This window comes from Malassezia globosa (genome assembly GCF_000181695.2).
Source record: "Malassezia globosa CBS 7966 chromosome Unknown mgl_sf_5.2, whole genome shotgun sequence".
NCBI classification, from domain to species: domain Eukaryota; kingdom Fungi; phylum Basidiomycota; class Malasseziomycetes; order Malasseziales; family Malasseziaceae; genus Malassezia; species Malassezia globosa.
The window spans coordinates 81,951-97,223 of record NW_001849867.1 but is presented as its reverse complement, the minus strand read 5'-3'; the positions used below and the strand labels follow the sequence as shown (position 1 = coordinate 97,223).

At 52.4% G+C, this 15,273-nt stretch overlaps 6 protein-coding genes across 6 annotated transcripts; 4 read left to right on the top strand and 2 right to left on the bottom strand.

Moving 5' to 3' along the window:
- Positions 1-96: 96 nt before the first annotated feature.
- Positions 97-949, top strand: MGL_2234 (uncharacterized protein; the record flags this gene model as incomplete). The annotated part of the gene is made up of 2 exons (XM_001730386.1): positions 97-155; positions 211-949. The coding sequence occupies 2 exons, from the start codon at positions 97-99 to the stop codon at positions 947-949; spliced, it is 798 nt and encodes a 265-aa protein (XP_001730438.1).
- A 177-nt stretch (positions 950-1,126) lies between these two features.
- MGL_2233 (uncharacterized protein) lies at positions 1,127-4,114 on the bottom strand (the record flags this gene model as incomplete). Its single annotated transcript, XM_001730385.1, has 1 exon — positions 1,127-4,114. The coding sequence occupies one exon, from the start codon at positions 4,112-4,114 to the stop codon at positions 1,127-1,129; it is 2,988 nt and encodes a 995-aa protein (XP_001730437.1).
- A 794-nt stretch (positions 4,115-4,908) lies between these two features.
- On the top strand, positions 4,909-7,095 carry MGL_2232 (uncharacterized protein; the record flags this gene model as incomplete). The annotated part of the gene is made up of 1 exon (XM_001730384.1): positions 4,909-7,095. The coding sequence occupies one exon, from the start codon at positions 4,909-4,911 to the stop codon at positions 7,093-7,095; it is 2,187 nt and encodes a 728-aa protein (XP_001730436.1).
- Positions 7,096-7,281: 186 nt separating this feature from the next.
- On the bottom strand, positions 7,282-9,434 carry MGL_2231 (uncharacterized protein; the record flags this gene model as incomplete). The annotated part of the gene is made up of 2 exons (XM_001730383.1): positions 7,282-8,898; positions 8,958-9,434. 2 exons carry the CDS (start codon positions 9,432-9,434, stop codon positions 7,282-7,284), a joined length of 2,094 nt encoding a protein of 697 aa, XP_001730435.1.
- Positions 9,435-10,479: 1,045 nt separating this feature from the next.
- Positions 10,480-14,139, top strand: MGL_2230 (uncharacterized protein; the record flags this gene model as incomplete). The annotated part of the gene is made up of 1 exon (XM_001730382.1): positions 10,480-14,139. One exon carries the CDS (start codon positions 10,480-10,482, stop codon positions 14,137-14,139), a length of 3,660 nt encoding a protein of 1,219 aa, XP_001730434.1.
- A 255-nt stretch (positions 14,140-14,394) lies between these two features.
- MGL_2229 (uncharacterized protein) lies at positions 14,395-14,793 on the top strand (the record flags this gene model as incomplete). The annotated part of the gene is made up of 2 exons (XM_001730381.1): positions 14,395-14,585; positions 14,628-14,793. 2 exons carry the CDS (start codon positions 14,395-14,397, stop codon positions 14,791-14,793), a joined length of 357 nt encoding a protein of 118 aa, XP_001730433.1.
- Between the last annotated feature and the right edge of the window lie 480 nt (positions 14,794-15,273).

Here is a 15,273-nt window from a genome sequence, read left to right as displayed (position 1 = left end):
GTTGATGTTTCACGGCTCTTGCACCCTATGCAAGTCCTAAGTGTATCAATAACAGAGGAAGACGGTAAAAGCACAGCCAGTGTGATTTTATCGAACATGGATGAAGTTCAGCGAGCATGTCAACGTACGGGGCACTATGTCGCAGGCAAAGCAGTGTATGTTGTCTACGGGACATGGTTAATTCTCCAGAATACTAACACGAGCCGTCAGTCGTATTCGAGAAGCAGTGCTGTCAAGACGGCCAGAAGAAGCTCCATCCCAGTTGCAAAGGCCAATAAGCTGGGCTGCCGCTGCCAAGACAAATCTGGAAAGTGAAAACACGACCCATTTGGGACATCGTAATTTATACGTGCTGAACCTCCCACTGGACGTGAAGGAGGATGAGCTGGAGTCTTTGTTCAGCAGATTCGGCCGTGTCGTGCACTGTGTGATTCTTGCAATGCTTGACACACAAGCACGCCGACGCGGTTTCATCGACATGGACTCTGCTGCTAGTGCACATGCTGCGATGCAGGCGCTTCAAGGTTTTGTATGGCATGGATATCCTATGGAAGTTTCTTACGCACTCGTTCAGCGAGAGGGCACACCCGATTCTTCTGATGAGAACGAGCAGAATGGCATGCAGAGCACATCTCCAGCGGTCATTGAGCTCAAGGGACTTCTTCCTGCGGCAACAATTGATCAAGATGATGTGCGCCAGCTTGTTGAACCACATGGATGCGTCTTACATGTGGATTTCCCGGCTAGCTTGAAGGATGTCGCGACCTATTCTGTGCGTGTTACGATGTCTTCCAGTCGTGACGCGCACAATGCAAGTAAAGCTTTGAATGGAGCGGATATCAATGCACAACATCTTGAGGCCTCGCATCTACCAAGCACTCCATTTTTGGCATGTAGTAGATTTGATGATGTTGTAAAAAGTGAGCAAGTAAGAAAGGGAAGGGCTTAACAAGCCACCATAAAATAGACATGATATCACTATGTTATCTGCGCTCGTCGCGATCACAGAAACGATTACATTAATAAAGCCACAGGCGATAGGCAGGATGAGACTTCCATCCGTGAGAGTGTATGGGAAATTATAACAAAAGACATGTCAGGTAACTAAGAACAATTGATCCAAGTCTCACCCTAGTTCGTTCTGGAATACTGGTGTAGAGGCGGGTCGTGGAAGAGTAGCTGATAATGAAAGGCCGGTTGTGGTCGCAGGCAAAGCTCCAGGTGGAAGGGACGTCAAGCTTGTTGGCGGCGGGTGTAGTGGCGCATTTCCATCCCATTTGAGTGTAGGGACACGCGTCGGCACATCGTGCAAGACACCGACCTGTTCGGCTAGGCGGCGGTAAGCAGGCACATATACGAGATCGTTGCGTTGGAGGAGCTCAGCGGTTGCTTGTGAGTATTTAACTTGCGCATCACGTTCAAGTGCTGGACTTAACAGTGCACGGCTCACAAGGAGAACTCCATGAACTGGGTCCAAGAGCACTTCTTCCAGCACTTGCATGCGGGGCACATCGAAGAGGGTCTGAAGGAGGAGGCGAGCTGACTCTAAGTCAGCCGTTTGCGATAGAATCCGCAATATCACACCAGATGCTAGTTTGTGTGTGCACATTTGAGACATGAAGGGGACAAAACGCGGGGCGACCAATGTACTGACGCCAGCAAGGCCGGACGACTCAAAGAGCCATGTGAGTAAGAGAGCTCCATTTGACGAGGTGGAAAGCGGTACACAGTGTAAAATGATAGCGAGAGCTACTCGTTTTACATGGTGCCGAGGCATGTCGGGATGCTCCAAGCAAGTCCGCATGCTGCGGGCACCGAACCTGCCCTGTGCAATTTCCCAGCACCGGTCGACCATGGCATCCATGATGAAGTCGGCCTTTGGAAATCCAAATGGCAACACACATTGGACAACATAGTTACCGAACTGGTCTAATAGTAGCGGTGGCACATACGGCTGCATGTGTTGGACAATGAGGTCTTGCTGTTCCTCGGTACGAACACAGTCGATGATTTTTTGTGCAGCCCATGTGCCATTTTTATGAGTGCCAATAGAGGCTAGATGCGGCGCTAGCTTCTCAAGCATGCGTGTCTTGGCAGACTCGGAACATTGTTCGAAAAAACGCTGCACCACTGTATTACCAATGTAGTTGCGCGCAAGCTCGACAATGACATCAAGTTGCTCTAGAGCGACTTGGTCAACTTCTGGTTGCGTCAGCCGGTGCGCTTCGAGCGTCTTGCGCAACTCTCGGTACTTGGCATGATCCATACGCCGGCTGGCTCGACCACCGTCGGCCGGCAGTGGAATGCTTGTTGCATAAGTGTGCTCGACGGGCGAAGCGACCTGCTCAAGCTCTGGATCGAGACCAGACTGGAAGCGCAGGACCTTGAGCCATTCCCGTTGTTGATCAGGCGCCAGTGATGGTGCGAGCTCAGACGGGAGGGGCACACCGCCCTTATCGCTGCTGGGCACGATGCTTGCCGAACCACCGACGCGGGTCGCTCGCGGCTGCCTACGAGGCCAGATGTCTTCTTCAGATACAGAGAGTACGCGCAGTGGCCATGCACCACCAAATGGCAAGCTCGCATCCAACTGAAGTGCTGTGCGAGCATCTTCGATACGTTCGAACGTTATTTGCACGGCGTGTGGCTGAGCTGCCACATGCTCGATGGGGCCAGCCATCAGGAATAGCTGCGTCAGCTCAGACTGTGTCGTGCCAGGTGGCAAGGCCGACACTTGGATGACGCGCGAAGCGACTGGTTCCACATCCATGCTAGGCGGCAGAATTGAGCTCATTCCAGCGGCAAAATGTGGCATGACCGATTGGTCACTAAACAGCTCCATGAGGTAAGCACCAATGAAAGAAGTGCCGGCCTCGGCCGCTTGCTCAGCTTGAATGGCTTCTTCGAACTGGACAGAAGCAGCTCCGTGCTGCGGGAATAATAGAATGTCTTCAATCATGCCGTACGGCTCAAAGAGACGTAAGAGAAGACGTGTAGAGGCTTGTGTACTCAAGCGTGTAATGTACAGGTTGCGTTCCTCTCTAGAATCGCGCGGCTGACTGGAGTGCAAATGAGCAGAGTTGCTTCGAACGCGTGCTGAAAGTGCGTCTGGTGTCATCATCCCATATGCGCGCTGAAGCTCGAGTTCCGTGCGCTGTCGTCCGTCAGGTCCACTCATAGCGGCAACTGTTCCTGAACGCAAACGACCAAAACCGGGCGCACGAGACATGAACGGCTGCGAAGATCCTTTCGTCGGAGCCTGGCTTTGAGGATGGATCTGAGTCGGCATCATTGGCGGCGCTGGAGACGTCGCCGATGATATACGGTTTTGTTGTTGTTGCTGCTGCTGGAGCAACTCGGGCTGTAAAAATCGGTCGATTACAAGGTGATGAGATGACTCCATCATACCCAACGCCGGTTTGACACTTGCATCGGTGCGAGCACGTTCTCGTGGCACTGGTCGAGGCTCATCGCCAAGTCCCAAGTAGTCTAGGGTCTTGGCGAGAGACGATTCCTGCGTCTCACCAAGGGCATCAGCGTCGCTCTTTTCGGACAACAGGCGGAATCCGTCGGGCAATGACGGCAAACCGCTGTTATACGTGGTTGATACCTTCTCGAAATCGGTCGCATGGCGAGGCACACTTACATGACTCGCGCCAAGGGCACCGCTCCACAGAGGCTCGTCGAATTTGGGAAGTGGCGCACCTGGGGCGCCAAACCTAGATGGCATGGTACCTGCTCGTGTACGACCGCGGGGTGGATGTGCATGCAAGCCACCGTCAAGTGCTGAAGCTACAGCGGGGCGTGTGTCAAACGAAGGTATGGTAGATAGAGAGTTCGTAGGACCGTGCCTGCCTCGTGGTAATGGAGGAATGGGAGACTTTTCATGAAACGGTGAATCGGCCGGCTGAAACGCCAATGTTGGCGGCGGTTGTGACGATGTCAAAGCGATGTCCTCATTGGGACCAGGGACGGGCATAGCGTTACTCGATGACGAACACCACACCGACGAGGATGGCGATGCCGAAGGTGCGAGGGTGCCAGCAGACGCAGCAGCGGTCCATGCATCAGTTGGTCTACTTTCAAGAACGGACGCAGGTTCCGGCGTGCTCATTCGAGAGTACGTCTGTGTACTGGTTGCTCCCTTACCACTAATTATTTTGTTGTTTCTCTTTTTTCAACGAAAGACGCACAGGCAATCGTGTGCTAGGGAGCCCACGCAGCCGCGCAGATTTGGCGCTTGGACAGCTCGTCTTGGTTCGAGCGCAACACAAAACGGAGCTTAGACATTGTGCTGCGTTCGCGCCTGCCATTCGGGCATGCACGCACACATCATCACTTACTTACCAGCTCGGCCGTGCGGCAGTGCTTGTCGGCCGAATCATGCACCAGTTTACTATCGCAGGGGTCATATCGATCAGGCCAAGAAAATTGTTGCGGAAATCGGGCGAGAGCTGGGACGCACACGATATGAAGGAAGATCGGCGTGCAGGAAAGAAGTTTTAAGGGGGGCCGAGCGGGCACGCGAGTGGGCGGCCATGTGGACTAAAAAAAGGGGAGGGAGAAGGGTGTTGGGGAAAGAGTTGAATGTCGTGGAGCCGGCGGCAGCTACACTTTTCTCTTGCGCCACCAGCGAACGAATTTCAACGTGAACAGGTCGTTTGTGGGTTATTCGGTGTTCGCTCAAAAGGAGTCCCAATCCGTCTTCCAACCAGGCTTCATTCTAACCATATTCTGGTCGCTGCAGGAGTGGTGATTTGTGTGCCTGTGTGGGCAGATATCATTTCTTTTGTCCTTACCTCAAGTCCCACCGCACACAATAGACTGCGGCGATATACTTTGGAGGTGCGATAGAACTGACGGCATTGCCTCGACACTGCACCTGTCGTTTCAATCTGTCGCACATTCATGAATAAAGAGGCGAATGTGGCCGGGGAGACGGAATTGCCGCGTCGCGCCACACGCTCGAGAAAGCTTCCATGCTGGTTACGTTCACCGTCGCCAACGCCCCTCTCCGCTCATAAGCCTGCTGAAAAGCTTGAGCGGTCCTCTACGCGTGTAGCTGAGGGCACAATCACCCAGACAACCGATGCCAATACCGCGGGTGTCAGGGACTCAGCGATAGTAACACCAGCTGCATCAACAAGCATGTTAAACACAGCCGGCACTTCCTCATCGAAAGAAACAGGTCCCGGTAAGAGACAGCGGCGTCCAAGCTCTATGTATAAGCCACCAGAGGCGCTGACGGCTGATCTGAATCGCACGTCGCCACTCACAACAGCTTCACCGTCTTTGTCAAAATCATCCAAGTCTTCGCGCTCTCGGACCAAGCCTTCAACTAAAACAGAGGATGACTCAAGTCGTGTTTCAACACGCATTACTCTGCGTGTTCCCTCGCGCAGTGCACAGCCACGCACACAGTCTCCGTCGGCATCCACGTCGACAACCCCATCATCATGTGCTTTGGCATCGAAACCGAATGTTCCTGAGCGAATGGCCGGCGAAGTGACCCCCAGCTCAAAGCCAACGATACCTCCTTCCTCTGAAGCATCGTCCATACCGGTGACGTTCACGCGTCGTGGTGAATGTTTTTCTGAGCCGCATCGACCTCGGCATGAATCTTGCACGAATGACATGGCGGGTATCATGAGCCCCAAACCTGTGCGCACAGCCGACGGCGTCTGTCGCATGGGGATGGCGCCTGTGTCAGACGACGAAGAGGACGACGAGGAAGAAGACCATGTCGTCGATGAGCTGGCGCGGGATGCACTGCATGTTGACTTTGCCGAACGCGCTTGGGCTATATCTATTGATGATGCCAAGTATCGAGGTGGGCATGCGGAAATTTTTTGTGCGGCAGCCGAGCAAGGCTCTTACGGACGCAATGAAGCTCTTGACATCGGGAATCTTGGTGACGGCAGCAGAATCGACGCAGGCGCTTTTCGCGATGCTTGTAGTGGTGGTTGTGACGACTACGAAGACGACGATGACGACGACAACGATTTTCATCAAACAATGCTTCAGGATGCTGAACTTGACATGCTCACTCGTGTTGACTCCCCTAAGGGTAGCGAAGACGATGATGCATTGACCGACGGACACGCCACAACACCGGCGTCGTGTGGTCTTAAAGACTCACCTGACGAAATCCGGAGTTGTACGCCACCTATGTCTGAAGAAACCAAAGACACGGTATTTGCACATGCACTTCCTGTACCGCATCCTCGCACGTCCGATTCAGGGACGCATGCTGGTTCCTTAACACTCTCGCTACCTTATGAATTCGCTGCTTGTACGACTAGTACCCCTCTTCCTGACGCGAATGGCGAAACACCACTAACGCCTGTCCATACCATGACAGCTGCAGAGCTCGCGGAAATGTCGTCGTGCCAAGACGAAGAAAAGAACAATGGCTTGCCAGCACTTGCAGCGCCATCACTTCCGTCAGACTTGTCGCGCGACTCGCCCAACTCGGTGCCGGGATCACCAGCGTCACCGACTGTATATCGTGTTAGCAACAGCGGCTGGGAAGATTCGAGCGCAGCGTGTCCCACTACAAACCAGAGTGTGAATATGAACTTCACAGATGTCCAGTATCAGGAACATGACTTTCATGCCGGCGATTCCGGCCGTTTGGACAGTTTACCGGAGCCACCTCTTCTAGACGACGTATTCGAATCGTCAGAAACATCTCCTGCGCCTCATGAGCAGGACATCATACCCAAGAACGAAGGGTGGCTGTGTATCGACACGTCATCCAACGTGAAGTTGCCGTCGCATTTGCATGATGATGCAGAGCTTGATCCATTTTTCAGCCCACCAGAGAAGATGATGGCATTGACGGATCTTGATCGGGCTTGGGATTGGCTAGGTGACTTGAGTGAGACGAGTGCCGCGTCTCATCACTCCGCAGACCGAAAGAGAAAACGTAATACTCACGCACTAGTGAGGCGGCCACGAGCGGCTATCGCAGGCAAAGCAACAACAACAGTGTCGCCAACCTCGGGCGGTGACGGATCCACATCGACGGCAAGTTCATGCACACTGAATCAGCCTCGCTCCCGATTGTCGCGTCTGCGAAGCAGAGCGCTATGATGATCATCACGACGACATGAATGGATCAATCCACTACATTCCCATCCATTTCCTTCATCCTGTATGTGTATGTATTGTAGCACGCTATGAACGATAGATTGTGAAAAAAAATGTGCATTATTATTCTCAATTCTCTACTGCATAAGTTACTATTGCTATCAACTTTGTTCGTAATGCCAAGTCAATCTACATCGGGAGCGTGGAGATCGTGTTTATAGTATCGGCACGCTTCAACAGTCGGTTCGCAAGGGAGGATCGTGATTGTGGGACTTCGCCCAGGACAGGCCGGCTCCATCCAGCTACAGCACATGGCGAATCTGAGGCACTTGCTTCAAACGACGAGTCGCCAGATGAGTAACTTGTGTCACGGGCAACGGATTCGTGCATCGGTGGTGCCAACGACGACGCAGCGGTGGCGGTAGTTGCGGATTTTGTCACGGTGAACGCTGCAGGCTGAGAAGCAGAGGTCGCAGAGCCCGAGCGCTTCGCACGTCCTGCGGGTGCATCTTGCTTGTGCGCGTTGGTTGAAGCTGGCATCAAAGGCACAAAGTTCGTGGGAACCAGAGTTGGTGCGCGGCGCATCTGGGCCATTGCCGTCGCAGATGCGGACGTAGTGCGACCAAACGTTGGTGCATCACCATATGCAAAGCTACGGTTCCGTGAGAACTGTCGGCGGAAGCCAGAAAGTTCTGATGACCGCGCCTGCAAGTACCGGGGATCATCCATTCCAATGTAAGCACGCGGCTCACACAAATCTGGTCGGTACTGAAAGAAATCAGCGTAACCGCCTTGCAAAATGTAGACGTCAGGAAAATAGCATCTCGGATAGTCATTAAAAAGTGAACGATCAGCTTGACGTAGAGCGAGTGCCATAGACGGACTGCGCTTGTAACTAAACTCACAGTGAAAGATTAGCACAAACTTGCGCATGTCGCCATGCTCATCGGGTTGGCCACTCTGTGTGCGGGTCGGCAGGATACGTCCTGCATGCAGGCCTTGCCCAGGCGTAAGGAAATGCCGATGAATCTGTTCAATCGTATTCAAATTCACGGCACCTGCAATATGACCGCCTTCATGTTCGTACGCAAAGCGACAGTCGACGATCTGGAAGCCGGATATGCGGTCATCATAATGCCCCTGCATTAGCTCGCTCACAGTTTGGGGCGTCACGCGCATCAGTCCGTCACACTTGACTGGGAAGCATGGAAGAATTTTATGGTCCATTTCATGTGAGCCGAAGCCAGGTATCGAGTGTGTTGATAGGGACGTGCTGCTCGAAGACAACGGCCCTGGTGGCACGTTTTCCTTGGCTCCAAGTGTCTCGGTCATTGTTTTGATCCGTCGTGGTACAGCCAATGTGCTTCGGCGTACTGACGATCGAACAGGAGAGCCTCCGCCCTGTTGAATAAGCGCTGTTTCATCACAAGAATCGTCAAGTCCATGCAGATCTGCTTCAAAGTCTTGCCTCGAGGAGGAAGGGGGTACCAAAGGAGCACTTGCTCGATGGTTCCACGGCACCTGATCAACGGCACCGAGACTCGGTGATGACATAGGCGATGATGGCACCGCACTTATTATGGTGCTCACATGCGGTGACTGCGGATCGAAGAAGTAGCTCGCCATAGGCGATGTTGATTTTGCTTCTGGCTGGTTTAGTTGTGTCGGGACGAGAAACGAATCACTTCCACTGCTATCGGCTGTGCAAGAGTGATCACCAATGGCCGAGACTGTGCGTGTAGGCGACACTGGCCTGGTCTCTGGCACTTGGATGTCGGTGGCGGTTGTCGTCCACCACATTGATTCCTGCGAAGAATGTTAGATAATGAAGGGAAACAAGGTGCTGTGTAGCATGATATACATACACTTTGCGTGCGTGTGTGAGTGCGAGCTCTGTTCATGGGCTGCGATTGTGTTATGGTCTCTTCGCTGAAGAAGACACAGCGATCGGGCCCATCGGTCTCGAAGGACGCATCTTGCAGCTGCCTTGTGGATGCCAAGCGCTTCTTAGGCCGTTGCTTCTGCTCAGGGCTTTCAGGACTAGATGAGTAGGTCAACATACTGCCGAACTGGCCTAAAACAGGCATGGATTTCCGCATGGATCGGTCGGCACGTCGTAGTGATGACGAGGGCGCAGCCGATAGGATAGGTGCCAAAGTTGGTATACCTTGCTGCTGCTGCTGTCGCTGAAGTGACTGCGAGTGCTGCATCATCGAAGGATACGGGATCGAAAACGATTGTGTATCTGAACTTTCGACCATGGCAGCTGGCGATGAAATGTCCATTGCATGCGGCGAGCTTTCTGGCATGGCCAGGTATGTGTGTGGTGTCGGCATGAGCATGGATGTCGATGGAATCGAAAGTCGTGTGTCATTACAAACGGTCGAACTAAACGGATCCAGTGTGCTTTGTGTATCCACTGTGGTCAGATGTATCGGCACTTGTGTACGACGAGACCCTCGGCGAGGACTGTCTAGGGAGGAGATCGACATAGAAGAGCCAAAGGATTGGTCCAAGTCGTTAACAACTGAACCATCACGAGACGTGTTTGGCGATGACGATCGCAGGGTGACTCCTGGCACATCTGCACCCACGGCCCAGCCCGGCGTCAGCGACGTAGTCGCTTGGGCCGAGGACAGCAGCGAAGCCATTTTCCTGTTGGACTTAGTTCGTGTACACCCCGCAGACTAGACTGGAGCTGTAGTTCGTGCCTAAGATACGACGAAGCCGACCAAGAAGGCAACGGGGCAGCGGGGCTTGAGGAGAGAGATATCAGCCCAATCCTCAAACAATGACACACGCACAAGGCAACGTGTGCGAATAGACGAGCAGCAATGTCTAGCCAAGCGCGAGACGTGACAAAGACGGAACCTCGATTTGGAAAACCTATTCTGCCCCTATTCTCCGGCTCGCTTGAATGTCTACAATGTACGTATGTTCCGAATGGGATAAATTCCTATGTGGGTTGTGCGACAAGCAAACAACACTTGTACACATTCTACACACGCGCCGGCCAATCGGGCATTTGCCCACATGCCAAAAAATAGCATGGGATTGGATTATGTCATTTCTATCGGTGGGCGGCGCGCGCCTTATGGCATGATAGGCAGCACGCACTAGCAGCTTCGTAGCCCAAGTTTTACAAAGCATCAACAGCGCAATCTGCCTCCACACGAAGGGGGCCTGACCGTCAGGGAGCGACAGATAGATGGACGATACGGTATTTTTTTTTTTTGCCCAATAGCTAACAAATTTGTGTTCTGGTTGCTAGCTTTTTGGGCAAATCTTTTTATTCTTATCCTGCACCGCGTGTGCACATTTTTTTTTGTTCTTTGAACAGCGTGTATATTAGCTTCGCTAGTCGTTGACTGGTGGTGAGACCTTTGAATGTCTAACACACTAGCTTTGTTCTGGGACATTACGTCCACAGAACGTGATGCTAGGTTGAATGCATCACAGGAACTTGTCCAAACATTGATATCCTCTCAGCCGTCGTCTGAAGATGCATGCATGGATGACGTTGTCGCCAATACCGCGCACGCGTCGTCAGCAGAGGACGTGAACATGTCGGAAGAAGAAGTAGAGGCTTCGGAGCAGCGGATTGATGAGCTAAATACATCTGAAGTAAGCTACGCTATACGCCGTCTCGTCCGTGGGCTGGCAAGTCCACGCGAGAATGCTCGTATCGGTTTTGCTGTGGCTTTAAGTGAGCTCCTCAGTCATCTCTCCACTGTGTCGGCGCACGATATACTTGCTCTTCTATGGAAACATAGCGTCGTTCGTGGAAACCTTAGCGGGCAGGAAGTACGTGACTTGCATTTCGCTCGCCTGTTTGGCGTCTATACACTAGCACGTTCGCGCTTGCTTTACTCGAGGCGATCCTCTCTTCTCACTTTCAAGCGGACGTTCCTTATTATCATTGCTGTCGCATCCTATAAGTCGTGGCTCAGTGAATCTTGTGGCTGGGTTCTCGTTGAGCTTATTCGACCTCTTGGACCAACAAATTCCACACGTCCACCGTGGGCGGATGACGCTCTTTCATGGGTGTTTGATCAGCTACAGTCTCTGCCATCGTTCTCACCAGAAACACTAGCTCTTTTACTTACTCTGATGCAGATGATACCATCGCTTTCGATGGCGAGTCACCGCATGATACCACCCTTCAAGCAGGCGAATCCTTTGGCACCTGCTAACTTGCCAGCACTCGCATCAATATTGCGTGAAGCAATTCCAATGCATTGGAATTCAGATACACCTGCGCCGAAAGCTGGAACATGGACGGCGCATCTGCCGTTCGTCTGGGATATGCTACTGGATCTGTACCTGGGCAAACCGCATGATGAAAATCTTCAAGGCGACCATGACCCTGACGATATGAGTAGTGAACACCAAGCTTTGTTGAAGGGAGCAGCTCCGTTTCCGGACTTTTTCCGTGTTGTCGTGGACGAATCGTTGTTTGCAACACAAGCATCACCGGAGCGCAAATCATGGGGGTTTCAAGTCCTTCACCGCACATTGCCGCGGGCGTCAGCTGATGTCTTGCCGTTCTTGTTCACCCCCAATCTTATGCGTACGTGGGTGAATCAGCTTTCTGTGCCTGATCGACTGCTGCACAGCATGGCACAGAAAACCGTACTTCTCGTGGGCGATGCTGTGAGGCGCTGTCCTACAGCAGGGATTGCTCTCGTGACGCAGCTTACCGGTGAGCACGGGCGTCAGAACTTTGACCGTGTCACACACACCAAAACGATCGAGTCGATTCTCTCGTCTCTCGACGAGGCCGGGCTTCAGCGCTATCTGGCCTACCTGCGAAGTATTTTGTACGCATCTGGTATGTCGTCTGACGATGCAAAAAGCATTGCAATGCAGCGGCAAAGTGCATGCGATCAAATGCTTGCTCTTGTGCGCAGTCGTTTGATAAAATCGTCTGGCGCTTGGGTCCGAGATGTGCTTCTTTTCTTTGCTGGTCATGGATACTATGCTGTAAAAAAGAATCCGGCTCGTCCGTGGAGTGCTGTGTTACAGGTGCCAGATGCTGGGGCATTTTCTAACGCGCTGCGCGATGTATGCCGCTCGCGTCTCCAGGCATGTTTGGCGGAACTGCATGAGCCTGACGAGCATGGTAAGCCATGGCCTTTGGTTGTCATGGACATGCTGGATGGGATGGAGGAAGACTCCGAGCACTTCTCGTGTTTGGCAAATGCCGTTGCCCAGGAACGAATTCGTCGCGGCCGGGAAGTTCTGAAGCAGGTGCAACGAGTTGTACTGAAGGAGAAAAATGAGAGACAGCTCGAGAAACTGCATGCATTTGAGGTTCTCTTGGCGTCGGTGATTCTTGTCACCTTTGAAGACACAGGTGACGCGCCTGATATGATCGATCCGCTTGTCGACACTGCACAGCTTTTGTTTCTTGACAAGCCGAAGAAGCAAAAGCAAAAGCATCTACCGAAAACGCAGGATGCACCACAGCATGAAGTGGGCGGTATGGAACTGCTTACGGACACACTTGTCGGGCTGCTAGAGTTTTCATCAGCGTTCCTAAGATCCATGGTCGGCCAGGTCTTTGCAAAATTCAGTCGTTCCATGACGAAGGAGAGCTTGGATCACTTGATTGATCAGTTAGGTATGAACGAACCAGAGAAGGATGATGATGTCGGGCACGAACATGAGGAGGCAATGGAGGAAGACGAAGAGGTCGACGAGGAAGACGAAGAAGACGAAGAGGAAGAAGAGGATGATGAAGAGGAACTCGAGGAGGAAGATGAGGCTGATGACGATGTGGATCCAGTGCTCCGCTCGCGCGTAGAGGAAGCATTCCGTGCGAGTGGCCTTGCGGACGATAATGATGACGACAACAATGCGAGTAACAATGAGGAAGATGATGTTGCAGTACTCGATGACGATCAAATGGCCAAGCTGGACGATAAGCTGGCTGAGATCTTCCAACAGCACACGTCATCGAAGCGCAAAGAACGCGAAGCACTCCAGCGCGATACTGCTCTATTCCACAACAAGATTCTCGACCTTCTCGATATGTATGCCAAAGAACAAAGTGGCAACGCACTTGTTCTTCGCTTAATTGCCCCCCTTCTGGCTCTCGCACGGGGCTCAGGTGATGTGAGTCAACAAGTGGCGACTCGAGCGAGTCAAATCCTGCGTCAGCGTCTTTGCAAATCGAAGGAGCTTCCACGTGGTGAGATTGATGTAGATGAACTCGTTCGCGAGCTCAGCGCAACACATGAACTTGCACGCACGTCACACGATGCGACTATGGCAGATCTCGCTGCTGCTGTAAGCCACTTGTATACAAAGGTGCTTGTGCGTCACCTCCAGATCGATGGTCCCGTGACTGTTTTCAAGCATACACTGCAGGACTTTTTGGAGCGCAAGTCATCACCAGTGCGTCCTGCATTCATAATTGAGGCCATCCGACGATATCCAGAATTGGGCTGGGGACTCCGGCATGCGTTATTGGATGGTTGCCACATGAGTAAAGCGGCGCGTGCATTCCGACAGGTCCAAGCCTACACTATGCTTCAAGCTGTCTTGCAGCAGCAGCAACACCCTGATACAAGACAGGCACCCGTACAGGACGTGCTTTCCTTCATCGCTCAGGTGCGTCATGTTGTAGGAGAAACTGTCATGGCTGCTGCCTCCTCCGCTGAAAATGATGACGGTGCTACCTCACTCAATGCCCAACGCCTAAAAGATGTGCTGCGTTTCGCACTGCAAGGTGTGCGCATGACTGTGCGGATCTCAGATGGACAAGCCACCTCCGTGCAAGCTTGCTGGCCACCGGACGAGCTAGAGGCTATCTTGCAGGCGCTTCAATCTTCAGAGCGCTTCAAGAGCTCGTCGTCACTTCACAGCATCATGAAAGAAATGCTCTCTCTCATCCGCCGGTCAGATCCATCTCCATCAAGCTCAGGCTTGCCTACTAAACAGAAACGACGCGCCAGCGAAAACGGAAGCGAGAATTCGGAAAATTCTAAGCGTCGTGCATCTTCCGGCCCTACGAAGATCCGTAGTACAGATACGAGCACATAGTCTACTGCTGTAGAACGAGGAAAGGTTTCTGCTCAACTGACGTCCGTGCTTCTTACCTCGTTGCCTCTCCATGTGGTTGAATAGAAGCAGCTGTGGAGAAGTCACGTGGGTAAGTGTCCTTGCCCCACGTCCGCCAGGCAAGAGTCAGCGAAAGACCAGACTCGCGTGGCACGGCGGCCAACTCGGGGCCTCTCAGACATTCTGTCGCCACCTCCAATCACTGAGTACCCCTCCTCCATCCTGCCCTTTGCAACAATGAGCCAGAATCTGACGGATGAAGACCAAAAGGAATTGAGCACATTCTTAGATGCCGAACAGGCGAAGGCACGTGTCCAGTCGACGGTGCACGCATTCACAGAGCGCTGCTGGGACCAGTGTGTGAAGTCATCTATCGGGTCCCACTTTGGTCGGGGTGAAGAAGCGTGTCTTAGCAACTGTGTGGAACGGTATGTACACGCAATAATTTGAGTTTAGTTCTTACTTGTTAGTTTCCTTGATACGTCGCTATTTATTGTATGTGTGATAGAGAGACTTACAGCAGGTCAAAAAACTCGAGAGCCAGCGCGATCTGAGCGCTTGAGCACACATGGCCAGAAAAAAAGTGCGAGATGCATGTTTGACATGAGTGCAACAATGTGTATGCATGCTACATAGAGTACAGAAAATAAAAGGATTTATTACATGGATGACACGCGTGAAGCGAATAATGATTTTGCCCATGAGATAGATACCGTTGTGAGTAGAGTGCATGAAATGCACGTCCACACTGCGCGGCGCAACGACCATGCCATCAATCTAGAGGCACAATTGGCAAAACTTGGCGCGCGGCCAAAATCGAACCTGCGCCGCGGCCGCCCCTATCACCATAAATGCAAGATATAGAGGGCGCTTGTCGGCCGGATAGAAAAGCAGTGTTGGAGAAAAGTGAAAATAAAAGCTGCGAGGTTTGGTCGGCACGGGGCTCATTCATACCCAAACTATAACGCACGCCGAGCCACTTTCGTCAAACAACTAGCGAATCGCGCCTTCATAGCATCGTTGCGATTGTCCCGGAAGGAGAAAAAGAAAGGCACTGTCGATTGGCATCCGTGCTTTCTGCATCTTCTCAGAGTCACACAAGGCTTGACTTAGTGC